Here is a 26,168-nt window from a genome sequence, read left to right as displayed (position 1 = left end):
CACTTTATGCAGAGGTCTGACCTAGGGCTGGTCTACACTACAGGCCTGTATTGGTAGAAGTACGTCACTCAGAGATGTAAAAAATTCACACCCCTGAGCTATGTAGTTCTCCCCTCACCCCATCTGTAGACAGCTGTCAACAGGAGAGCTTCTCCTCTCTATGTAGGTACCACCTCCCTGGGGAGCTGGATTAACTACACCGCTGGGAGCGCTTCCCTCGGCAGCATTTTCACTGAAGTGTTACAGCAATACTGGCTGCAGTACTGTACAGGCAAATGCCCTGAGAAAATTCAGGTCCTGTTACATGTGAGGGATTGAGTCTGTGCACTGGAGTCAAAGTCCCCATTGCAGGTGTGTTCAGAGCCGGGACTGGGATCAGCCCAGTCTGTGAAGAAGCCACTGGAAATACTTTACAAATACAAAACTCCACTCGTTTCCATGATGTTTAATGGAATCTTAATTTTCTTAACCTTAAGCTGCTGGCTCCTGCCCCAAACCCTCAACATCTCCCATGCTATCCCTCCTCCCGCTTCCACACAAGTATTCCACTGCAATACCCTCCTCTCTGAGGGGCCAGACACACAAACCCTCTGCTCCACATGAAATGTCGCTGCTAAAGCCATCTCTCCTTTGCATCCTTCTAATGCCCCCCCCCCATCTGCTGGTGCATCAAGTTTAAACTACCCTTCCCCTCCTTCAAGGCTCATTCTAGAATCTGCCCTTCCCCCCTGCTCTTGTCTGCCTCTCACCCAACCATTTCCCTACATTCAGTCACATGGTCGCCTACGAATGGCACCACCCTATTGTGAGCTCACCTGTAAGGCCACTGCCCTCTCCACTTCTAAGTCCCTCTTGCAAACCCATTCTTGTGTAGCCAGTTGCCTTTTGAGTTACCCGCCTGTCCTGCTCACGGGAGCAGGAACTATCCCTCTTTGGATGGCTGGAACGCACCCAGGGCATCACAGGTACGACTACAAACAAAATCCTAGAACAGTAAGATTCTGATTAGCAACAACGCACCCCTTCACGGAACCAGGCACCTCGAAGCTGGGACTGGCCGTCAGGCATTTCTGGTTCAGTTTGGTCTCAGACACCCCTCTCTCAGGCTTTTATGGTGAGGTTATTGACCTGTGACGGCACTGTCTTGCGGCAACATGCAGCCAGGAACTTTGAGTAAGAACAAAGCTGGTACTGATCAGCTTCTTGGGTTTGGAGAAGATGGAAGCTGATGGATGTTGGTCTTTCTTGTCAGTCACAGATAAAGAAAACCTGAACTAGGCCTAGCTAATCTTTAGAATCACCTTTGACTCCAGTACTTTTCATATTGTGATAGTCCAGCAATCTAAACCATAACCGCTCAGTGGCGGGGACCAGCTCTCTCTGCTTGTGCTGATTCTAGCATAATGCAGCCGGCATCACAACTGGGGCTTTACATGTTAGCACAGTAACAATAAATGTAATTTTAAAAGTTACCTGCACAAAGAGTATCTGCTTAAAGTTACCTGGTAATATAGAGGAGTATTCTCATGGATGAAAAGGAAATAAACATTCATGAACAGCATTTGGCAATGTGACATATTTACCCAACACATAATATAGCAGATCAAAGCCAGGCCCACATGAGAAACTTCCCAGTATGGTAATGTCAACTAGGGAGGAGTTTTTTTCTCAGCAACATTTTTATATCAGACAGAGCCTCAGTGTAGACAAAATTAAACTGGCAAAAAAGTGCTTCTGGCAGGAGAGCGCAATGTGCTTGGCAGCTGGCTATACCGATATAACTGTCTACGCTAGGAGGGGTTTGCCACTATAGCTATACCAGCAAACCATTTCTAAGTCAGACCTGACCCAAGAGCATAAGGTACATTTAAATTCTATAAACACTGATGCTCTTTCCCCATATTTATGAACAAAACACAATTTTTTAAAAAAAAAAATACACCTTTAGAAAATTACTGTTAAAGATTTATTGCAGTAATACAATAAAATGTAGATAAAACATTTGTGTTTAGTTACACCAGTTTGGAAGTTGCAGAGGAAGGCCCAGCTTTTCAAAAATGACTAGTGATTTTTAGGTGCCCAATTTGAGACACCTGGAAGGGGCCTGGTTTTCAGCTGGTGGGTTCTCAGCCCTGTCCCTAAAAATCTTGGGTTGGGCACTTAAGATCACTAGTTGCTTTCAAAAATCATAGCCTAAATGGGAATTCCTGCATTCATGCTACCGTAAATCATTTAATAAATTCTCCATTGGCTGCCTTCAAATAGAATATGCATAATTGAAGGGTGTTTTCCCCCTACGACCCCTGGAAAAAACAATCAATCTATAATCTAATCCAGTCAAGTACACTCAAGTTTTGGACACATACCATTCCCCACTCCTGTAACTACACACGTGCAAAACACTTTTTTTCTTTTCATTTTTTTTTTTTTTTAAAATTCTGTATTCTGTTACAAAAGCATTTCTTGAAAAGATATTATATCTCCATCTCATTTTAACAATCTTTTGGTGCCTTTGCACACTTTGAGTGAAATGACATGTTTGCAAAGAAATTATTTTAAAATATGGAAAACATGATGTTTATGGCGGTTATGGCTTAAAGATTTTTTGTGAAGTACCTAATTAATTTTAATGTATAAACGTGAATGATGGTTCTTGCATTTACATGAAAAGAGTTTTAATAAGTAGCACATAAAACGGTGGTAGAAATGTGTACAGAAAAGGATATTTACATGGCGGGGTCCAGTGCAAAATAAATGGAGAACCGAGTAGTATCAGAAGTGACACGAAGAGCCCAAAATACAGTACTTGTGAGCACGTGCTGGTTGCTCACACACACCAAGGGATCTGATTGGTTGCAACTAGTAAAGTGCCTTTATTTAAACAGTAACGGAATCCTAGCTTCCCCTGTTCTTGGACAGAGTTCTAGTCTTAGCCTCACCAGGAGTCTCTAGGGAACTGGCAGTCTTAATTCAGACTATATTAGACCAGGATTCTGGACTATTCTCCTATTAACTCAGCTATTCCCTTTCCCAAAATGAACCCACGTCTTGGGTTTCAACCAAAGCAGTTGTATGGACTGAGGATAAATCCCATGAAAAAGTTTACATTCCAACATTATGGATTTAAGGGTCTTTGGTTTAAAAAAAAAAAAATCCCCCAAAGTCACAAGATAGGAAAAAATAAAAGAAACCCATATCCCCCAAAGCTTCCTTGTCACATCCTCACCTCTGAGGCTATGTGGAAAGAGCTGCCATACAAGAGGGAAAAGGGAGAGAGAAGAGCTTGTGATTGGTGCCCTTCGGTGAGAGCCCGTCACCGTGTGTAAACCTGTGTGGAAGTATTACAAGTTGCCCTTCTTCCAGCACTCCTTGCTGGACCCATGTGAGCTAGCACTCAGGAAGTCACACATCTCATTCTTCTGGCTAGAAGGAAAATCACTACAGAGGGAAGGAAGAGTGAGGTGAGCAAGCCCCAGAGCCAACATCTGACGAGTGCACACACACAGTGATGACCAAGTAATCCCACATAAGCATTAGCACATTGCAGTCTAACACCACCTGTTTGCACAGAACAGAAGTGTCACCATAAGAGAACAATAAAGTAGAATGGCTGAGATCTTCCTTTGAGTGGAGCCAGAGGGGACTTGTGTTTATGCCATTTACCTCATGATGAAGTAAAATCACCTCAGCTGGATAAAATGTAAACCATGCGTTTCTGAAGCCTCGCTGAGAAAAAAACATTTATAAGCAACGTAATACGTATCTGCAAGGCAGGAGGCTGCAGAGGGGCGCTTGCTAATGAAAGCATCTGCCCATACCACACCTTCCTGTGGTTTTACAGGCAGGCTGATTGCGCCATAAGCATTTCTGCAGTGAAATGGACTTCTCAGTATTTAGTGAGCAAGAAAACCCCCCACTATAAACACAAAATAAAACAGCTTTTCAAATGCACGTAGTGTGGAGAACACACAACTTCATTAAACTAGCCTGAAGTGAAAACTGAGACCATGGAGATGTTGTAATTGACGGATATTATTGCAGCAATGTCATCCTTCTGTATTGGTGAATGTGGGTCCAGTGAAGAGAATGTCCAGTGTTTCTTTGGTGTGTGTGGTATTAATATTACAAACCCTGGGTGCTTTGAACAGCACAACATGAAACTTTTAGACAACCTGCTAATGAAAACAGTGTGAAATGAACCAGTTTTCTACCGGAAGAGCATAACCCACAACCCAATTTTTAAAAAAGCAATCAGCTTCGTAAGTCCCCATCCATGCTGCTTTCTATTCAAAATATGGCAACAAAGATGAAAAACCACATTAAAAATGTTCACATCCTGAATGAGCAAAAAATTATTTTGAAATGTACAGTTGTGCTGTAAGTCTTCTATGGGTTATGTGACACAGATCTAAACACACACACACAAAACCCTGTTGGGAGTTTAACCAAATGTGAATCGTGTGTGTTTGCACCACTGTCCAGTCCGCATTTTTAGCAGCTCTCTCACCATTCTTGCCCCTGATCCAAGTATTCCAAAATCTACTTTAGGAAGTAAAAACCTGGACACTGCTGCAGGGTCCTTTTTCATCAATATTCAACAATGCAGACAGAATTCAGAGGCAGCAAGTGCCCTTATGGAATAAGTCAGAAGTGTAGATCCAGCTAATTTACAAAATGTCACCATCACAGTCATCTTGGGTAAATAAAAAGGTTCTTCTGGTTTACAAAATTAAAGTCTGACCTTTGCGTTCCAGGCACTACTTAACTCAACACGTAAGGTTTGCTACAGCATTGCTGGGGGAGGGATTCCTTCTGCAAGGCCTGTGAGCCTTCCTAGGTGCTCATTAACGGTGTCCAGTGTATGCCTTGAACCAGGACGTCACGGAGGCTGCAGCAGAAGAGATCATTCCGCCTGCGCTGCTGCTGGCAATAGGCTGGGAGGCCTGTGTGCTCTGGCTCTGTAACATCTCTACCGGCTGAGAGGGGATATCACAGAATCTAGGGCTTGGCAGATTCTCCCAGTCCGTCCCTAGGTCAGTCTCTTCATCACTGACGTGTTCGTCTCCACTCTCATCTGTTTCACCAGCAGCACCAGGATCCACAAACTCCATGGAGTCTTCGAGGTCAGCACTTACTTCAAATGGCCCAGACCTGTGAACACATCGACACAATCCCATCAGACCTCACAGTGGAAAACAGCAGAGGAACGACACCTTGGGTACATTGGGAAGCAGATCAAGGCCAAGTAAGAGTGTAAATCAGCTATATTACATGGTTACCATGTCTCTTTATTAGTTGGCTGGGAGAAATACTCAGTGATGACTGTGTATGCTGAGGAAATGGTAGGTGATACTGAAGTTTTGGTCTACAGAGCAATGAAAACGGAGGAATTTCTAACAGTGCTCTGCTTTGGACTTAGAAACATTAAAAAAGCTGCAGAGTAATTATTCACCGACATCCATGACGGTGGAAATCTCTGACTGCTACAGAACAGCTGGTTTTAAAGCTAGCTCAGTATAAAATTAAATATACTGGGATATGTTCAACATGAAATTACCCAGTGTAGATCACCACCATGTACAAGATCCAGGACAAACTCATAGGTGGAACTCAGGAGCCTGTATTTATAAATGTATTTGCTCAGCCTGATTGTACTGTTCCGTGTGGCCACGTAAGAAGCATGGGTTTATTTTCTGCCCCCATCTTGACCTGAGAAGACCAGGAATGGCCCTCTAACTCCTATCTCCTGCCTGGTGTGCACAGGGCATCCAACAGCACAGGTGGCATTTCCCAATTTTCAAGTCTTCTCAACCATAACGTTCGTTTAATGTAGTTTCTTTTAAATATAATTTCCTGGACTTTTTTAAAAAACAAACTGAAAAAAAATAATACAAATTCCATCATCGTTTGGCAGCATGTTGATTCCCTTGTAGCTCATCAGCAAGGTTATACCTCTCGATCTTCTTTCTGATAAGCTAAACAGATTGATCTCTTTTTGTCTCTCCTTCTAAAGCATTTTCTAAAGCCTTCAGATAATTTTTTCGCTCTTTTCTGCACTCTCTCCAATTCTACATCATCTTTTTAAAAACGTGGACAGACTTTTATTACATACAGGTCCCCAACCAGGGTCCCCAACGCTCTCCTCCTTCCTTTCCACATGGGAACCATCTTGATTGCCACATAGGAACCCCTCTGGTTTGCTAGGTCAGCACCTTCCACAGCTTCAGAGAAAGGAGCAGGATCAGCCCCTTCTAGCAATACTAACCATGATGCTAAGTCAAACCTTTCAAATTTAAAAAGAAATTCTACATTATGAAGACAAGACACAAACGTTCCATCTATTTACCTGCCCAAGTTTTCAGTGTCTGGACTGACCAGGTACATAAGGTTCCTGAGCGTATGTAGTGGATGCAATAAATCTAAATTTACATGCTAGAAAAAAGGGAGAGAGAGGAAAAAAAATGGTTACTGGAGGAGTCTTTTAACTCCAGTTATTTTAAAATATATTAAAAGAATCTAAATATGTATTCACCAGACCTGAGAAAAACAAAGATAAAGGATATTGGCATTCAGCTTCTTCACTGCCTGAGTAAACTTCCGCCTGCTGAGGTTCTCGCTACAGAACTCGCTGGTAAAAAAAGGACAAACACACACACACACAAACTGAAAAGCTGTTCGTATTGTCTTGAGTCAGTAACTTGATCAGTATTTCATAGCACTCTGCCTTGGCTTATCACCATATGCTTACAGATAAACACGCCCATGTTAAACATTTGTTTAAATCAAATCATAGAACCAGTGTCTGGAGTATTTGTGAGAGCACATATCCTCACCTTGCATGCTCACTAATTTTTACCAGACAACACCCATTTGGCGCCAGATTCTGCCCACCTTATTTTCGTGAATATTGCCACTGGCTTCAATAGGGGTAAGTTAGGAGAACAGAAAGGCCCATTATGCCCATTCCTCTTAACAGCCTAAACCTCTAGCTTTAAATACTGAAAGTCTCTCTAGCTTTTGGTTCAGACCTCTGCAGGGTTGACTGAGCCCTCACCAGCCTAGGTAGACAAATTGAACTCCATATAGTCTGCTGGATATCTGCCCTGCACGGACATTAAAGACTCAATGGCACTTCTAAAAAATGTGGAGTTTGCATAGTGCTTCCCATTGGTTTGGTTCCCCACCCCAGAGATGGCTGCATTGTAGTGGGGCAGTGCGCATTATCCAGCTCCATGCTGCAGCCCTTTCTCAGCATGACTAGTACTGAGTCCCATGACTAAGTTGTTGAATTGGGCCATAGAACTGAAGCTCTGCGGGTTCCTTTCGGATGAGAGGTGTTATATTAATCCTATGTCATATTTCATTCCTAAATTGAAGTCACTGAATGCTTGTAGTGAAAAGCTGCAAATCCGACCTATCCCGAAAACTCTGGGCTCTCAGAAACATCAGCTGGGCTCCAAGCTCCTATTAGCACCCCCCAAAGACAAGTACGTTGCACAAAAATGTAAACGTAAAGCCATTACAAACCAGTCAGCCCAGGTAACAGCTTCCTGTAGAATATACTCTCAGAACAGGAATGAACTAAAGGCAGCTCAAAAGTGGTCAGGGATTCAGCTTCTTAAAAATGCGGAACTACTTGCCTGTTACACAACTTCTTGGGAAGATTTACATCAAGTATATGAGACAAAATGTTAACGAGTTGAGTTGCATAGCACAATGCAGCACTGATGGTATAGGCAGGATTATTGTGCTCCATATCTAAAAGAAATAAAGAAATCATTCCAATACGGCTTTAATCATATCAGGTTGATCTGTTAATGAAACAGACCCAAGACAGTGTCATTTATCGGTATTCAGAACCTTGGGAATCCAATTCTCGGTCACAACAAGGCTGCCAGGAGTTGGCAGAAAACAGTAATTCTTGGAATAATTGTAACAATTGCTCTACAGCATGTAAACCACATTAACAACAACTGCCATTGTTTTTCTTCTCTTACACTTCTGTATTATATACCTCACTAGTGTCTCCCCATCAGAAGAGAATTACAAAGATTTGATCCCTTTAGGAGCAATCGGGAGGGATAGCTCAGTGGTTTGATCATTGGCCTGCTAAATCCAGGGTTGTGAGTTCAGCCCTTGAGGGGGCCATTTGGGGATTTAGTTGGGGATTGGTCTCGCTATGAGCAGGGGGTTGGACTTAGATGACCTCCTGAGGTCCCTTCCAACCCTGGTATTCTATGATTCTTTAGAACTATGGTGAAATGGCTCATCTGCACAATAATCTGGGGAGGTCTCAGTCCTGAAGTGCCTTCTGCTGGCTGCACAACAAAGTTCTACAGACTGAGCCAGATCACTGAGAAAGTCAATAAGACTTTGCTTCTTACCTGGTCCTTGTGTAGTTTTTTTCTCTTCCACCCAATTGTAATAAGCTGAATAGTCTCCATTATTAGGAAGACTTATCCAAGGCCCTGCAATGCTGATGCTGGTGTCCCCGTTGTGGTCATCGCACACCCATCTCCCAGAGAGATACGTTGTTCTCCTGGCTTCTGCAAGCTTGCTCACAGTGCTAGAGGTCATGGCATTGTCACTCTCAGATGAAACATCTGCAGGGTCTCTGAAAAAAACATTGTTACACAGGGGTTTTAGAGCCCTTTAATACAGGCAATGGATTTGGCAGCCATTTAGCCACATATCAAAGACAGCAAAATTCCTGAAACAATAACTTGCAAAAATCTCTGCTCCCAGGATTACTTTTTTTTGCATCTTCTGATCAAAGATCCCAGTTTTTTGTTTATTTAAATCTTCCAGTATGTTTTATTTGATTGGTCTATAAAGTTTCCTTTTACAGAGTTTCAACTTTCCTTACTTTGTTCAACAGATCCACTGCAACACACAGTCAAACTCTTTGGGTGAATATGGGAACTTGTAGTGGTCAGTGTTGCAAAGGCTGTACTGGCCATTCCTCAGTCCAGCCCATGACTCCAGTTCAGCATGTCACTTAAGTACATGCCGGACTAATTACATGAGTCCTCTCATTGATGGAACTATTCATGTCCTTTGGGCACATGCTTAAATACCTTGCTGGATTGGGGCCTACGTGATGACTTCCTATTAAAGGGTGAAGGGTTCATAACTGGACAAGTACTGAAATATACAATAAGTTGTTTTGAAAAAAAAGAAGTTTAGAACGTAATGTCAGAAAATAGTGTTTAAAATTAAGTGCACAATCCACTTACTATTTATGTCCCTGTGACGCATGGCTAGAAAGGGTTAAACATCCTGCAAAATAAATAACCCTCAAAAGACTTAGGGAGATGATGTTTGTTTTTGTATATTTACATATGGTAGGAGTAAGGTGGACAATGTAATCAACAGTCCCTGTCTATGCTGTATTCTGACAATCAGAGGTCAAAAAAACATCCTATCACGTAAATGAATTGTAAACATGGGATATCTCAGCATTCATCTCTCTTTGACTGTACCGTGAACGGTGGGAGAATAAGTAGTGGCCTTATGTTCCTTCATATAGCTAAGTACCGGTGATGGACCTCCTTCAAAGTCAATTAATTTTTGTTCCCTGTGGAATTCCAACTTGTCAAAAGACATGAAATTGTACAAAAGATCCTATGGTCCTGATTCTGTCATCTCAGATCTGCTTAGACTTCATCAGGGGAAGTATGAGTTGCAAGACTGAGGTCCCAGTTACGCTGGTAGCCGTGAATATGTGATTTGGACATTGGATTATAACCTATGAACTATTTCTGAAAAAACTCTTTGCAACTACAAAGCTCACCATCTCTGCTAAGAATCTGCACCTCGATGGATTGAACTCACGTCTGTATGTATATTCATCTTTTAGGCATACTCTCTCGTTTTTTAAAAATTTTTAGTTTAGTTAATGAGAATTGGCTGTAAGCATGTATTTGGGTAAGATATGGAATATTCAATAACCTGGGAGGTAACGTGTCCGATCCTTTGGGATTGGTAGAACCTTTTCTTTTATATGCTGAAGATTTACAGAATTGTTCATCATATTTGAAGTGGGTACGTGAATGGGGGCCTGAGACTGGATCACTAAGGGAACTGTGTTGTTTGGATTAAGGTAGGTAATGAAGTTGTTTTGTGCTGGTTTGGTGAATATTGGAATATCCATCAGCTTTATGGCGACTGTCTGCCCCATTCTTTGCAGTTCACCCTAACTGAGCGACCACAGCTGGCTCCCCACTAGGACCCCGGTCACAGTCCCCAATATACCAGTTTGTTTTATTAGGACCACAAGATACAGATCAATACTTAGAAAGCAAATCTATCAACTTGTGTTCAGCTTTCTGTCCTAAAAAAATAATTCTGTATTCCATACCTCACGCCAGTCTTCACTTCCTCAATGGGAAAAATGACAGACGTTAGCTCCAGTATGTGTGACTGTCGAAGATTTGCCAAGTGTTTGTGTTGGCTTCTCAAATCGTAATTTTTTTTCTCCACTAGGTCTCCGAGCTTGCGGTTATGTCTCTGGATCTTCTCTTTCTTCTCCTGATGCCTCAGAGCCCTGCGGTAAAGCTTCTGATTCTCATCTTTAATTCTGAGAAGCCCCTCTGAGCCTATGAGAGTAACAGCAGGCGTTATCCTTGGAAAATGAACGATGTAATGTAGCTCGAATGGAAGGTGAGTCAAAGTTTAAGGCCAGAAGGGACCACCTAGTTATCTTGTCTGACCTCCTGTATATCACAGGTCACCAACACCATCCAGCACCAGCACACTAACCCAACAACTGACATTACACCAAAATATTATCGCTCACAGACAGAGAATAGGAGGGACTGAGGTGCACCAAGGCCTGAGGCCAGGAACTGATTAAGTGAGATACACGCAGATAATCCCAGCAAGTGTCTCATGCTCCATGCTGTAGAGGAAGGAGAAAAATTCCTAAAGTCACTGCCAATCTCAGCTGGGGGAAAAATTCCTTCCTGGGTCCACATATGATGATCAGTTAGATGCTGGGTATGTGAGCAGGAACCAGCCAGCCAAGCACGTTAGAGAGAGAGAGAATGCTCGGTGTTACCTCACAGCACTGGTGCTTCAGAGACCAAACTCCCCCAGAATGCACAGGGGCAAGGGGATCCCTTCCTGATATTTACAGAAAACCAGATATATGACAGCTTGTTTTTCAAATTCTTTAACAGTTCCCCCCTGCTAAGTGGTACAACCTGTCGGTGGTACAAACCTGCCCCATTGTCTATAAAAAAAATGATTGAAATTGACACTGAGCTTCTTCTATACTTTCTGTCCAAGTATTTTCTGGACTTTGAGCAGGAATGTCACACTCTCCCAATTTGACTAACTAGCTGGTGTAAACATTTCTACTCATGTAGATTAAATGTAGAAATTAGCATGATGCTGGCCAAAATGGTGCACACTGCTGCATGCAAAATGAGTGCGGATCACATCTTTAGAGTTTGTGCCATCCACCTTCGCATTGATACCTATTCTTTGGCTTGCCACAGTGGGTATGCTCGCTCAGGGCATGTGGATCCCAACCCAACAAGCCTTTTATTACTGCCAAGGATAGCACTGAACACCACCTTATACTGTCAAACTAGACCATGCTAGCATCCTCAATTCAGCATGTGAATCAGACACACCACGCCTCAGAAACTTGACTTCATGAACGCCTGTTAACAAAATCATTCACTGCAGAAAAGAGCTTTCACAAACATATGGTGATGGAGACAGTGATGATTATCACAATCTTTAAAGAAGAGGCTTCTCAGACATATTTTAAATATGAAAGGCTTTTCCTTTAGTAAGCTAATTTAAACAATAGCCCTCAGATGACAATGAATTTCATGGTCTTTGGTCTCATTAGCAACATCATCAGCCAGGTTTTCTTTATACTTGTGGGGGAAAATTGGGCTAGCTCCAATAGTCCAGGCCTCTGCTTATTTGGCCAGGGCTCGCCTTGCAGCTGGCAGGCCCAAGCCTAGGCCCAAAGCCTGAAACAAGCTAAGAGTTGTGCTCCATAACCACTGTAATTTGGGGCGGGGGGGGGGGGGGGAGGAGAATGCAGAAAGAGCCCCAGCAACAAGAATAATTTGCAATAAGTGCCTACTGCTTTTGAAATATAATAACCACTTGTGTAACCTAAGTGTGAAGCAGTTATCTAAAATGAGTAACCATGCCTCCCCCTACTCCATTTGTGTAACCATGCCTCCCCCTACTCCATTTGTATGACTATCCCCATTGTGTAACTGTACCCTGTATTGTGTAATAGCACCCCATAAAAGGCAAGGTTACAACAAGTACCACGGAGACCATAACCCAAATTGCGCCCATACCAGGCAAGGTTGCAAAAGAATGCTGGAAAGTACCAGAAGACCCTAACTCCCTTATTGCTAATATGGTTATCATTCCTAACTGTATGTAATTTGTTTGCAGTTTTAAGCTTTAAAAGCGATGGCGTGCTTTATATCGGGGGAGCAGTTCCTAATGGCTGCTACCCCCAACGCGTTGGTGTGTGTCAATAAACAGGCCTCAGGCTTGAGTCTCTGAACTGCAATCACTGTGTGGGTGGCTTTTTCCATGACCTACTGAAGCACAGTATTCATTTTTTAGTAATTTAAATAATTCTGGAGACATCTCTTAGTTTCTTGGGGAATGCTATCCTGGCGCAGGATAGTTGTTTGGTCAGGACTGAGGCCTGACATTTTATTATCATTTATGTTGCTTGTGAAGCACTGAAGATTCTGGAGTGATAATACTGTGGGAAAAGAACAGATTCCTTATAGTGTTTATTACTGAAATTGAGCTGCCCTGTATTATTTAAAAAACTCTCTCTGTGTTAGAAAGATCACCACAAAAATATCTGAACAGACGATTCAAACTGCTGACCCATAGAAAATTAGAGCACAAAACAAGCAATGACTCCAATTTGTGGAAACTATGGTATTAATCTTCACTTGGCCATCCAGTCTAGAGTGCTTTCAGCTTTATAAAATGGTGAAAAATGGACTTTTGACTGAATTGTGGGAAAACTGACTTTTTGCTCCACCAGTGCAGAAAATCTTTATTCATCACCAATTAAAGTTTCCTTCAAACATTCTCATGCCATCAACACAACCTCTAACAACAACTTAGATCAGATCTCTCACACCTTTTAAATAATAATAGTAATAAAAAATGGAGAAAAAATTCCACTTTTACATATGTGCACTGCATTTTGAGAGCTACTTTCCTGTTATAAATTCAGCCTTTGTCTTGTACCACTAGAGTCAACAGTGAGACGTGAAAGTGATAAGGAGGGGGATGGACCAATTTTTTTTTTAGATATTCCAACATTGAAAAAAATATTAAAAAGTTCAAAAGTTGAAAAAATTACCAGCTCTAATGACTTAATGGGAGTATCTGACTCAGCTTGATAAGTTTATGGAGCAGATGGTGTGATGAGATTGCCCACAACGGCACATGGCCTAGCCACAACTGCAATTAGCAAATATCTCCAATGGCCAAAGATGGGACACTAGATGGGGAGGGCTCCGAGTTACTATGGAGAATTCCTTCCCATGTGTCTGAGTGGTGGGTTTCACCCACATGCTCAGGGTCTAACTGATTGCCATGTTTGGAGTCAGGAAGGAATTTTCCCCCTGGTCAGAGACCCAGGGAGGGGGGATCGTGCTTTCCTCTGCAGCTTGGGACCTGGGTCACTTGCTGCTTTGATAAATGATGAATTCTCTGTAACTTGAAGACTTTAAATCAAGATTTGAGGACTACAGTAACTCAGCCAGAGGTTATGGGCCTATTCCAGGAGTGAGCAGGCGAGGTTGTGTGCTCTGCGATCCGCAGGTCAGGCTAGATCATCCCAACTGTCCCTTCTGGCCTTAAAGTCTATAAGTCTATCTGGCACCTCCTGAGCCAGGTTTATATGAACACTAAAAAGTGTCCTCCAAATTAAGTCAGACTAGCACGACGTCCCATGTTTGCACTGCTTGACCAATGTAAACACAGCCACACTGGTAACTGTCCCACAGAATGTGTGTCAGGTAACTGAGCCTCTCATGATGCTTGCCATCCTCCCCTCCCCTCATGGACAGATCGTCCCCGCAGATATTTTAAAAGCTTAGGGCCTGATCACCCCAGTGTATCACAGTCAATGGGAGACACAGATGCTCAGCATCTCTGAAAATTAATGTTCATTTCTGAAAACTTGAAAAATTTCATGTTCCAAGGTCAAAACTACTTCAAATTCCATAAGAGACCATGAGGACTCTCTTCCATCTGGTAAGGATTCCAAGATGGGTGCTAGATTTCATTAACAGCCTCCTGAATGAGATCCTCTGGGATCTGCATGCAAGCATAGGTGTCAAGTTACTAATTTAGGGGTGACTATGCAAATGAGGTTATGTTAGTACAGCAGTGACTATGCTAATAGGTTTTTTTAAATCTGAGCACGATCTGTGAGCTAAACATTTAGAGATGCCTCGAGCAGACTAAAACTGAGCTGAGCACTCATAAATGTAAACAGTGTTTCACGCTGTCTCCTGAAGCCTGACACACTGCAAATCTCCCGTCTGCGTCAAATCATTACAATGAAAGACACAGAAGGCTAAAGTGCAGCTTTTACTCTGGCAAAGTCCCCTTTGACTCCAGTGAGAGGTGTACCACCCAAGTAAGGACTCCAGGATTTGGCTACAAATCAGGCACCTGATGTGGGCTAATGTTCACTGATAACTACACGAAATTTAGAGCAGCTCATGAGCTGTGATACTCTTTATCATAGTGGCAATGGGCAGGAGTACCAAGCTCTGGAAGCAGCCATTCTTGGAGACACAGCTGAAAGATGAAATAGGTTGCTAAACATTTACTCCATTCAAGCTGTCCCAGAAGGATTTTAACATCCACCCAGCAGAATAATACATATCTACTTTAATTAAAACCCAAACATAAAAGTAATTAACAAAGATCACTCACTGACCCCACTTCCAAAAGACCTTCCTGTATTGATCTCCCAAATAAGATCACAAATCAGGTTTAAGAGGGGGAGGGTTTGGCAAGTCACTTTTTTCTTTTAAGCAAAAACTCAATATTACATTGGTTGATGCTCTCTCTTCAAAGCAATACAGGTATTACAATTGGCAGATACATAGACACTACTTACTTCTCGACATTTCATCATTCTCTTTGCAAATGGTTTGTTTCAGCTGCTCAATCCTCATCTTGCAAGACATTATTTTCCATCTCTGAAAAAGAACATGCAGTGATTGCATGACAAAAATTAAACTGAATCCATCACCTTGATATTAACAACACCGACAGCTATAACTCAGAAGTACTGGGATATTTTTAACAAAGCCAGATCCCAAGAATTTCAAATAGTCTCATCTCTGTACAGAAGAATGCCATAAGCAAACAGAAGCTTCCTACAGTAAAGTCAGGCAAAAAATCAAGGGGTTACTGACTAAATACATAACCAGAAATGATGAATACTGGTAGTTTTGAAAATTCTGTGCGCCAAAATCAATTTCAGTTTTGTTAGGATCACGCTTTTCAGGCAGGCAGTACAACACCATCTCCACGTTAAAATGAAACAATAATCTGAAAGATCTAGGAATACAAAGTAGTTAGAAAACTACTGTAGACTTCAAATAACTCACCAGCTGATCAGTTATCCTTTTCCCTTCCATAGCCTTTAAAACACTATGGGAAAAAGATCATAATTGAAGATTAGCTGATAATCATGATTACATGTGGCAAATACAAGAGGTTGGAGAGAATGTTTTATCTAAAATTGTTGTAATCAACCAATGACAACACTACCAAAAACTAAACAATAACTTACTGGTTTTGGAATTCACTCTGTCTGTTTTTAAGATGCTTTAACCTCTCTTTCTTGTCTAAAAACCTGTAAGAGAACAGATTAACCTGTTTACTGATGTTATGAACACAGTACTTTATACAATGAGATAATGCAAGGTATCTGAAACATTAATAAGAGTTCTGAAGTTTAAGAGCACCTAAATTCCAATTGTTTGTCTTAATCTCAGGAAGTTATGGCTAAAGTCATATGAAACCTTACAGAATTCTAAGAGTAGGTCTACTCTGCAATCATGAGGTGCAACCGCAGCTCATGCAGACATACCTGAGCTATCTTTAATCTAGCTAGTCGGGGTACTGCAGCAGTATGTGCTTCAGCAAGGGTTGTACTAGCTCGCCTGGAATTCTAGGTAATTACTTGCAGGGCTAGCCCACAATACCTCCCAGGTTTCCGGGCAGGCTCTTACACCCTGCTCTGATGCATGTGCTGCTGTCGCTGCTGTCACTTCACTGCTTCAGTATGCCAGCTAGCTAGGTTAAAGCTAGCTTGGGTAGGGTCTACACACCCAGTGATTGCAGTATAGCCATATCCTAGGACACACCGTAATATGAACGGAACCCATACACTGCAGAAACATCTGCTAGTTTGTCATCCAGCCCTGTCAGCATTATCCTTAACTACAACTATTCTCAAAGGTTTACAACTCAGCAATAAGCTTTGTTTAAACAAACACACACCTACCTCATAGAAATTTCAAAAACTCTCCAGTTATTTAAGATATAAATAGAACTCAAAAAGTCTTTCTGAAGTTTTGAACTTCAAAAGAACACTGTTTCACAGGCCTTCAGTGAATCAGTTAAGCAAGTCTATTCTGATATTAAAAGGCTATATATATGAAAAGCAAATTTTCATACCTTATGCCTACAACAACCATGAAGACACAGAACCAAGAGTTAATAGGGGAGTAGCAAGAGCAATAACTACGGGATTTACTAAAAAAGGGGGGGTGGGGTTTAATCGCTAGTTTTCTGTTAGTTTGCAGATACTGGACTCATTCCCGGGTATCTGATTTGGCATAGTGCCCATCCTGCCCCACACCTCCACTGGGCACCATACGCTAGCATTCCAATCTGAAGATAATTCCATAGAGGATCAGAAGCTTTCTGTGTGGCCTGGGCCACCTCTCCTCCCACTTGTGATGCTATTACATTCCTCTGGCAACTTCATCAAACGCATACATGGAAAAGTAATATTACTAAGCTCTTGGTGTAGTTTAGCTGTCTTTAAAGCAAGCTTATTGCTTGCTTAGGCCTCTTCTTCTCTCACCCTGTCCTTTCTCCTCCAGACGCCGTGTCCAGGCTCCTCCTGCTATAGTACCTGATTGCCTCATTCCATTCTACCTTAAATATTCTTCTCCTGCTGGTGGTTGGCACCTTCATCCTTACTTATGTGTCCAGATCTGAGGGAGATTCCCGTTTCCTCTCCTGCTCCTCCAGAGCCCTATCGCCCTATCCCCAATCAGAAGACTGAGATGCCACCCTCTCACAGCCAGCTGGCTCGAGAGGCCTTGTCCCACGCCTTTACACTGAAGAATCTGGACAACTGCAGAGGCTTCCTGGAACAAAGGGAGGCGCCAGCACCATACATCCAGCCAGCTTTCTATGGCCCACAGACCACAGTTTGGAAGCCATTGATTTATAGTAGAAAAGCAGCTTTTTACTAGTTTGAGAGGGAAAAAAATTATGTATCGGAGGGGTAGCCGTGTTAGTCTGGATCTGTAAAAGCAGCAAAGAATCCTGTGGCACCTTATAGACTAACAGACGTATTGGAACATGAGCTTTCGTGGGTGAAAGCTTATGTTCCAAAACTTCTGTTAGTCTATAAGCTGCCACAGGACACTGTCGGTTTTTTAAAAAAAATTATGGTTACTGTTTCCAGCATTGTAGTCATGTTTCCAAGCTAGTGACAGACCTCACCTACACTTCACAGAGCTGCCCTGGTCTAAACGTAGGCTAAACACTCAAAGGATCAAGGACCAAGGGCAAGTTAATCCTTGACAGGTTAGAATGTTGGGGTGTTTCTTTGCCTGACCACGTGGATTTGATTTGAGACAAAGGAACCGTGTAAGGCTTGCCTTAAAATGCTGAGGGTTGAGAGCTCACACACATAGTGTCACTGCTAGATAGAGTTTATTCAGCATTCCTGCTGACAGACTCACACAGTAAAATGGCAGCAGAAATATTTTTAGTCAAACAAATGTGTGTTATTCTCTAAGAAAAATACAGGAGGTGCTACGGAAGCTAGAGGCAGATCATGAGTTTGAGGAATGTGGTATTACTGGCATTCAACCTGCACAACTCTCAGCACATTCATCCTTTCTGAACATTCCCAATCTACTAGAGATCATGAAAAATTACACAAGGTACATCGGACTAGATTTATGTTTACCCTGGAGAAATATACAGGCCTACTGTAACTCTGACTTTTGGCTATAACCAAAAGTAACTTTGTCCAAGGACACACTGCCCAGCAATCATGCATACAGAGCTCATGGCAATTCTGTATTTTTATAACTAGATTAACAGGTGATTGAAAAAGGAAAACAGTGCGGGAAATCTGACAAAACTAGTTGCCCATATCATGTTTCACTTTAGGGAAAATGAAGACAAATTGTTATGTATTTGAACCAACTTCTGAGGGGAACTAACAATAGGAGGGAAATGAACAAAATGTAAGGCAGCAAAAATTGCAGACTACCACACACACTCCATTAGTAATGTCAAGGAGCTGTCACAGATTTATTTAGCAGGTTTCTTCAAAACACAAAGTGCCATCCCTTTAATATGCTCCTAATTTTAATGTATATAAAGGAAATCAGTTATATATACACATACAACATTTTAGTTTAGACGGAAAGAAGTGTAACTTTGAATGAACAGTTATAGATATTCCTATTACATGTAACTGAGAAGATGTAGAATATCTAAAGTTGTACAGTAAATCTGTAAGCAAAGGAAGGTTTCTCTAGCTTCAAGTACCAATAGACAGGTCTCTCTAAGTATACGTTCCTCTGAATTATTTCTCTAGCATCAGCAATCATTAGAAAGAAACAACTGGAAAAGAGCACTTATTAATTGGGAAGTGCTCAACTGCAATGCCAAAAGTGGGAATTGATAGGGTTAGCTGTAACTGTATCCATTTGCTATAAAAACCTACACATTGTATAACTAGTGTGTACATTTGGTCGTATCCCTCTTCGTATGTCACTTTTCTTCAGGGCAAGGAAGATATTTTTGTATGTATTTTATGGGACCTAGCACAATAGAATTCTGACCCGGATTGGCACCCACAGATATTACAGGTCCTGATCTCGTGTGCACACACATATATGCTTAACTTTGTGTGCGCAAGTAGTCCCACAGAAATGCGCAAAGTTAAGCATGTGCAGTTTACAGGATTGGGGCTCTATGTTTTAAATAAATAATTGACTCTTTTTACTTAATAATGACTGAATTCCTTAATTATACCACTAACTTCTGATGTGGACAAAATGCAATTCTTTACCTCTACTTCAACTACTGGGAAATGTACTCTCCTCTTGTTGCATGCATCCTGGAAGAAGACTATACCTACCAAGTCCATATTTAATGTGAGAAAAGGAAAAAGCTTTTTTGTCCCAGTCAAAAAATGTAATGCAAATTTTCATTATGTTTCAGTTTTTGTATTTTTCACCAGAGCCTGTAAGTTTCCAGTAAATAGCAAATGAATACCTGCAGAATTACTGTCATAAGAGCATTTTTTAAAAAACAAACAAACATTGCTCTTATTGTTTCCAAGTCAGGTAATGACAGATTTGACAAGCTGGCAAACAAGCATTCTAGGCTGCCAAATAGATGGCGTAAAAAGAAAAGTCTCTTTTGCTGGAAAGCAATGATCATTTAGTTTCCAAAACAACAGTCAGTTGGCTGACCTGTCAACTGATTAAAGGAACTGTATTTTGAATATAAGTACAGTATAAATATTGACTGCCAGATAAGAATGGAAGAATGGCCCATCTACTTGAGTTTCCCCTCCTAACCATGGAACACTCATTATTTTCAGACATGCACTGTATCTGATCATAAATAAGGCTGCGAGTTTGTCACAGAGGTCACGGATTCTGAGACTTTCCAGGACCTCCATGACTTCTGTGGCGGCTGGTGCGACTGGCCCGGGGGCTGCCTGAGGAGCTTGGGCAGTCCCTTGGCCAGCCTGACCAGCCACTGCTGGGGCAGTCTTGGGGCACTGTGCCCACCCAAACAGCAGCAGGAGTTCAGGTACATGTGGGAGGGGGCTCAGGGCGAGGGGTTTGGGTGTGGCAGGGGGTGAGGGGTTTGGGCAGCGCTTATCTTAGGAGGCTCCCCAGAAGCAGTGACATGTCCCTCCCTCTCAGCTCCTAGCTCCATGCGCTGCCTCCGTCCGCAGGAGTACTTTTATATAGTACAAGTCATGGACACGTCAGAGGCTGTGAATTTTTGTTTACTGCCTGTGACCTATCCATGTCTTTTACTAAAAATACCCGTGACTAAAATGTGGCCTTAACCATAAACCATGACTTACAGAAAGTGTACTTGCTTAAGACACCCAAGTTAACTCTTGGCTTTGGTATTTGTCATCTGTAAACGGTATTGCAAAGCTATCTGATTGACAGGTCTGGTTAACTCCCAGAAAAATTAATCATCCGTGCTCAAAAGTAAAGGTGTTGGCATGGATTTCAAACATACCAAGATGCCCTATATGAATAATGGAAAGAAGGATGTTGGTGTTTATATTACTGGAGGACTTCCGGACACATCAGTCTTAATTATGATTGCACTTTAGTAATTAACCTAGAGTTTCAGTCTCACACTCAAAATTAGGTATGACAGGTCCTATCAAGGATAAGCATCATCTTCCAGTGTGAACTACCATTATATGTCATTTTTGCCAGACATATGAGCAACTTCGATCCTGTTATAGTTTGACAATTAGTGTATAATAGTCTCCAGCACAAAGCAGTCTAAAATGATATGAAGCTCAGTGCTGGAATATGAAAAGTGACTAATAGCTCATAATGCTAAATACTCTAGAATACAGGAAAACTAATAATAAAAATTCCACAGTCTGGAATGAATAGCAATACATTTATTTTTAACTTCTACCCCTTCAGCCCTCCCCCCTCCCCCCTCCCCAAAATCCCCCAGTAATGTGTTTAATCAATACAAACGGTGGGCCCAATCCTACTCCAGTTGAAAAAAAAAATACGAAAAGTGTCACCAACTTCACGAAAAGCAGGTCTGGAGCTTGTATGAGGTATGGTTCTCCTCTGTCTTTCATTATGTGGGTAATCCTGAAGTTGAATTACCCAGGTCATACATAGGACTGATAGGATCAAGACAAGGGCCATCTGTGTGTCTTGTATGGCACTGAACAAATTGTTGGTGCTACACTAATCTCGGCATTACTTCAATATAGATAAATTAATAATAATAAAGGCTACCATGACCAGATAGCAAGTGTGAAAAATTAGGACAGGAGGTGATGGGCAACAGGCACCTATAGAAGAAAAAGCTTTAAATATTGGGACTGTCATGATAAAATTGGGACATCTGGTCATCCAAAAAAAGGGACAAGAATTGAAATCTAGTCAATAAAAAAAAACAAACACAAGTTAAAAGTACTTTCAGTGACTGCACTGCTCCAGAGTATCTCTGCCAATGTATGTGATCACATTTTTAAAAATCCTTCTCTCCCCACCCCACTGCTGTGTGAAAGATTCACAAAAACAGCAAAAACTGAACAAAAAAGAGGAAACAATGAAAGAAATGATCCATAAAATGCTTTCAATTGCAGAAACTAAAATAAAGATTGCTTTTCTAGAATATTTCAGTTAGTCAGCTTAGGTGTTACTTGTAACAACAGTAGGTACAAATTTTCCCACAGAAAGGTTTGATTTGTTGTAGTTGATGGTGTCCCACTAATCTTACAATAAAAAAGAATGACAAGAAACACAAGAATTATTAAGTTACGTTCATACCATTCAGTCTCCTGCTACAGAGGTGAATTCACATTAATGCTATGTAATGGATCAATAAGAAGCTGTTGTATGGTGGCCCTATGGTTACACAAATCCTGGATTGTGAGCTCAGTGTTTGTGTAAATAGACTGGATTTATCTAAAGGACAGCTGTCACTCAGAACCCGGTGCACAGCAGAGAGTCATGCTGGTGCCTGGTAATGCTACAAGCAGCCGCAGACCCTGGGGGTATTCAGCGGGGAAGGCGGCCCCCAAAATGGAGGCTGCTAGAGGAACAGAGTATGGAGACCTCTCCACGGATGCAACCAGAAGGCAGTGAGAGAGGAGAGGAGACAAAACTCCTTCTCGCTTCAAGCAGTTGGAAGGACATAGCTCAAATTTATAAGACACTGTCTGGCCAAAGATGAATGACGAAGATGAAACTTTCAAGTAAGGTCCAGAGAAAGCATTATGGCAGAAATCTCAGCACCCATTATATCAAGTGGGAATGAAATGGACAGCTGGGCTTTTCATCAGAGCACTGGCTCTAGAACATCCAAAAGCCCCCTCCCACTTTGTTTTTCATAGCCACTTCCAAAGAGATTTGTATCAGATAAACTTCTCAATCCTTAGCAATTATGGAAGGACAGCTGTCACTCTATAGCAGGGGTAGGCAACCTATGGCACACGTGCCGAAGGCGAGATGCGAGCTGATTTTCAGTGGCACTCACACTGGCCACCGGTCTGGGGGGCTCTGCATTTTAATTTAATTTTAAATGAAGTTTCTTAAACATTTTAAAAACCTTATTTACTTTACATACAAACAATAGTTTAGTTATATATTATAGACTTATAGAAAGAGACCTTCTAAAAACGTTAATATGTATTACTGACACGCGAAACCTTAAATCAGAGTGAGTAAATGAAGACTCGGCACACCACTTCTGAAAGGCTGCCGACCCCTGTTCTATAGTAAAGGCTGCAGCTGAGTTTCCTGGTCTTGGTCGAACTCTTGATGCTAGAAAAGGATAGAAGCCCCCAAATGCCCATTTAAGTTCCAGACTCACAAAATCAGATTATCACAGAAGTTGTGGGTAACCCCAACACACCCTTAAACAAATGTTAGTTTCCATCTACTTTGGGAAGACTAAAATATAGTCAATTTGTAGTTCTATGACACTAATAAGAGCAAAGATCAGACTAAAGCCCCAGTCCTTCAAGATGGTTAACATGGGGCTCCCTGTAACCCATGCCCCACAGAATTCATTACAACTAAATGGCATACAGGTTCCATTATGTGGCTCAGTTTGCAGACCAGGTCATAAGTGGACTATCTACATTTAAGCTGTATTGGAGAAAGGGTCACTTTTAGCTACATGAAAGGTCCAGCATATGATTATGCACTAGTACAAATCTGGGTGAGTCAATATCTACAGAAAATTTTTTACATTTAAAAAGTCAGTAGAACATCCTGAGTGAAGTGGCAAGTAGTGACATAAATGTGATTTTAAGATCAGTTGGCTAAGAAGAGATGCTAATTTCCTTGACCAGTCTTACACCAAAAGTACTTGGTATCCTTCAGCCAAAAGTAAAGACCCAAACATACAAACCTGTTCCCCACCTTCCCAAAACAGTCCAAGAAATCACACACAGCAGCTGCAAATGAAGCCTCAGCTAAAGGACTATAAATATGGTAAGAGCATAAAAGCCAAAAATTGGGACAATTCTTCAGACAAACAGTGCTGTGCAGACTATTTATCGGGAATCTCAGATGGTTATCTTGTAGCAGGTAGGATGCCGCAATAGTTGAAAATATATTATGGAAGTGCATAGTTAAACCAGAACATAGTTTGCAGCCTTAATACTTATTCAAATAACCTTGCCATCCAGCCAGCTCTTTGCAGAAAGGAACTATTGGGTCTGAATTTTTTTTTTAAGTGAACAGTACAATATTTGGACAATTTTAAACATGTAAGATCAGAACTGTTTCTATGGAAAGGAATGAATATAAGGCTTTCACACAAAACAAGGTGTCTGATTTTACCAGTCTATCGTAGAATTTTGAAACTCCATACATATATGCATTTTAAATTGGTTACTATACTTTTTGATTCCACCTCTGAATATTTTAAATGTATTTCCATTTGTATCAGTTACAGAGTGGTATGTCATGGCATTTGTTACCACATGCATTTGTTGACAAATGTTTCACAATCTCCCCAGCGGGCAGGAGGATGGAACAAGACCCCAGAAACAGCCCCATCTCCCTGCAATCCCTCCCACTATGCCCCCATCACCCAATCTCCTGACTGGGGGAAGGAAGCTTAAGATCCCAGCTGGCATGGAAGCTAAAGAGCCCCCAGACCTCCCAATCTTCCCAGCTGGGGGAGAAGCAGCTCAACACCCTCCAACCCTATCTCCCGTGTGGGGAGCTCAGATCCCCACTCCTCATTGTCCCTGACCAGGAAGGGGCAGCTCAGGACCCCCCCACCATCTCCCCGGCCTGGGGAGAGCTCAGGACCCCTCCATCTCCCCGGTCGGGAGGGGCCAGCTCAGGACCCCCCCGCCTATCTCTCCGATCCGGGGAGAGCTCAGGACTCCCCATCTCCCCAGCCTGGGGAGAGCTCAGGACCCCCTGTCCCCCATGTCCCCGGCCGGGAGGGGGGAGCTCAGGACCCCCTCCCATCACCCCGCCCCGGGGAGAGCTCACGACCCCCCATCACCCAGCCCCGGGGAGAGCTCAGGAAGCTCGGATCCCCCCATCTCTCCGCCCCGGGGAGAGCTCAGGAAGCTCGGATCCCCCCATCTCCCCTCTCCGGGGAGAGCTCAGGACCCCGCCCCGGGGAGAGCTCAGAGCTCAGGACCCCCTCCCATCGCCCCGCCCCGGGGAGAGCTCAGGACCCCGCCCCGGGGAGAGCTCAGCGCTCAGGACCCCTTCCCATCACCCCGCCCCGGGGAGAGCTCAGGAAGCTCGGATCCCCCCATCACCCCGCCCCGCGGAGAGCTCAGGACCCCGCCCCGGGGAGAGCTCAGGAAGCTCGGATCCCCCCATCACCCCGCCCCGGGGAGAGCTCAGGAAGCTCGGATCCCCCCATCACCCCGCCCCGGGGAGAGCTCAGGAAGCTCGGACCCCCCCATCACCCCGCCCCGGGGAGAGCTCAGGAAGCTCGGACCCCCCCATCACCCCGCCCCGGGGAGAGCTCAGGAAGCTCGGACCCCCCCATCACCCCGCCCCGGGGAGAGCTCAGGAAGCTCGGACCCCTCCATCACCCCGCCCCGGGGAGAGCTCAGGAAGCTCGGACCCCCCCATCACCCCGCCCCGGGGAGAGCTCAGAGCTCAGGACCCCCCCATCACCCCGCCCCGGGGAGACCTCAGGAAGCTCGGATCCCCCCATCACCCCGCCCCGCGGAGAGCTCAGAGCTCAGGACCTCCTCCCATCACCCCGCCCCGGGGAGAGCTCAGGAAGCTCGGATCCCCCCATCACCCCGCCCCGCGGAGAGCTCAGAGCTCAGGACCCCCCCATCACCCCGCCCCGCGGAGAGCTCAGGAAGCTCGGATCCCCCCATCACCCCGCCCCGCGGAGAGCTCAGAGCTCAGGACCCCCCCATCACCCCGCCCCAGGGAGAGCTCAGGAAGCTCGGATCCCCCCATCACCCCGCCCCGCGGAGAGCTCAGGAAGCTCGGACCCCCCCATCACCCCGCCCCGGGGAGAGCTCAGGAAGCTCGGATCCCCCCATCACCCCGCCCCGCGGAGAGCTCAGGAAGCTCGGATCCCCCCATCACCCCGCCCCGCGGAGAGCTCAGGAAGCTCGGACCCCCCCATCACCCCGCCCCGGGGAGAGCTCAGGAAGCTCGGACCCCCCCCATCACCCCGCCCCGGGGAGAGCTCAGGAAGCTCGGACCCCCCCATCACCCCGCCCCGCGGAGAGCTCAGGACCCCGCCCCGGGGAGAGCTCAGGAAGCTCGGATCCCCCCATCACCCCGCCCCGCGGAGAGCTCAGGAAGCTCGGACCCCCCCATCACCCCGCCCCGCGGAGAGCTCAGGACCCCGCCCCGGGGAGAGCTCAGGAAGCTCGGATCCCCCCATCACCCCGCCCCGCGGAGAGCTCAGGAAGCTCGGACCCCCGCCGGGGCCGCCGCTACCTCTCGGAGTCGCGCCCGTCGAAGAAGACGAAGTCCCCGCCGCGGACGCACTTGGCGCAGGTGAGGCGGCGGCGGGTGGTGTTACACAGCGGGCACCGCTCCACCGCCACGTACAGCCCCTCGGCGTCCTCCTCGCCCAGCGCCCCGGGCCCGGGCCCGCGCCCGCCCGGCTGCGGCCAGCAACCG

At 44.0% G+C, this 26,168-nt stretch overlaps 2 protein-coding genes across 2 annotated transcripts in view; both read right to left on the bottom strand.

The window, feature by feature from the left end:
* Window positions 1-26,168, bottom strand: part of DLGAP5 (DLG associated protein 5) — a 236,382-nt gene that overhangs the window by 146,616 nt on the left and 63,598 nt on the right. The window lies entirely within an intron of this gene.
* ATG14 (autophagy related 14) lies at window positions 1,953-26,168 on the bottom strand. Its single transcript, XM_050952720.1, has 10 exons — window positions 25,983-26,168; window positions 15,830-15,892; window positions 15,645-15,687; window positions 15,149-15,230; window positions 10,361-10,598; window positions 8,385-8,614; window positions 7,637-7,758; window positions 6,538-6,624; window positions 6,347-6,432; window positions 1,953-5,151 (listed from the first exon to the last, which is right to left on the bottom strand). The coding sequence occupies exons 3-10, from the start codon at window positions 15,672-15,674 to the stop codon at window positions 4,845-4,847; spliced, it is 1,182 nt and encodes a 393-aa protein (XP_050808677.1). The 5' UTR covers window positions 15,675-15,687; window positions 15,830-15,892; window positions 25,983-26,168; the 3' UTR covers window positions 1,953-4,844.

The sequence above is a fragment of the Gopherus flavomarginatus genome, chromosome 5 (assembly GCF_025201925.1).
Source record: "Gopherus flavomarginatus isolate rGopFla2 chromosome 5, rGopFla2.mat.asm, whole genome shotgun sequence".
NCBI lineage: Eukaryota > Metazoa > Chordata > Testudines > Testudinidae > Gopherus > Gopherus flavomarginatus.
The sequence above is the reverse complement of the archived record's forward strand: the minus strand, read 5'-3'. Positions and strand labels throughout refer to the sequence as shown.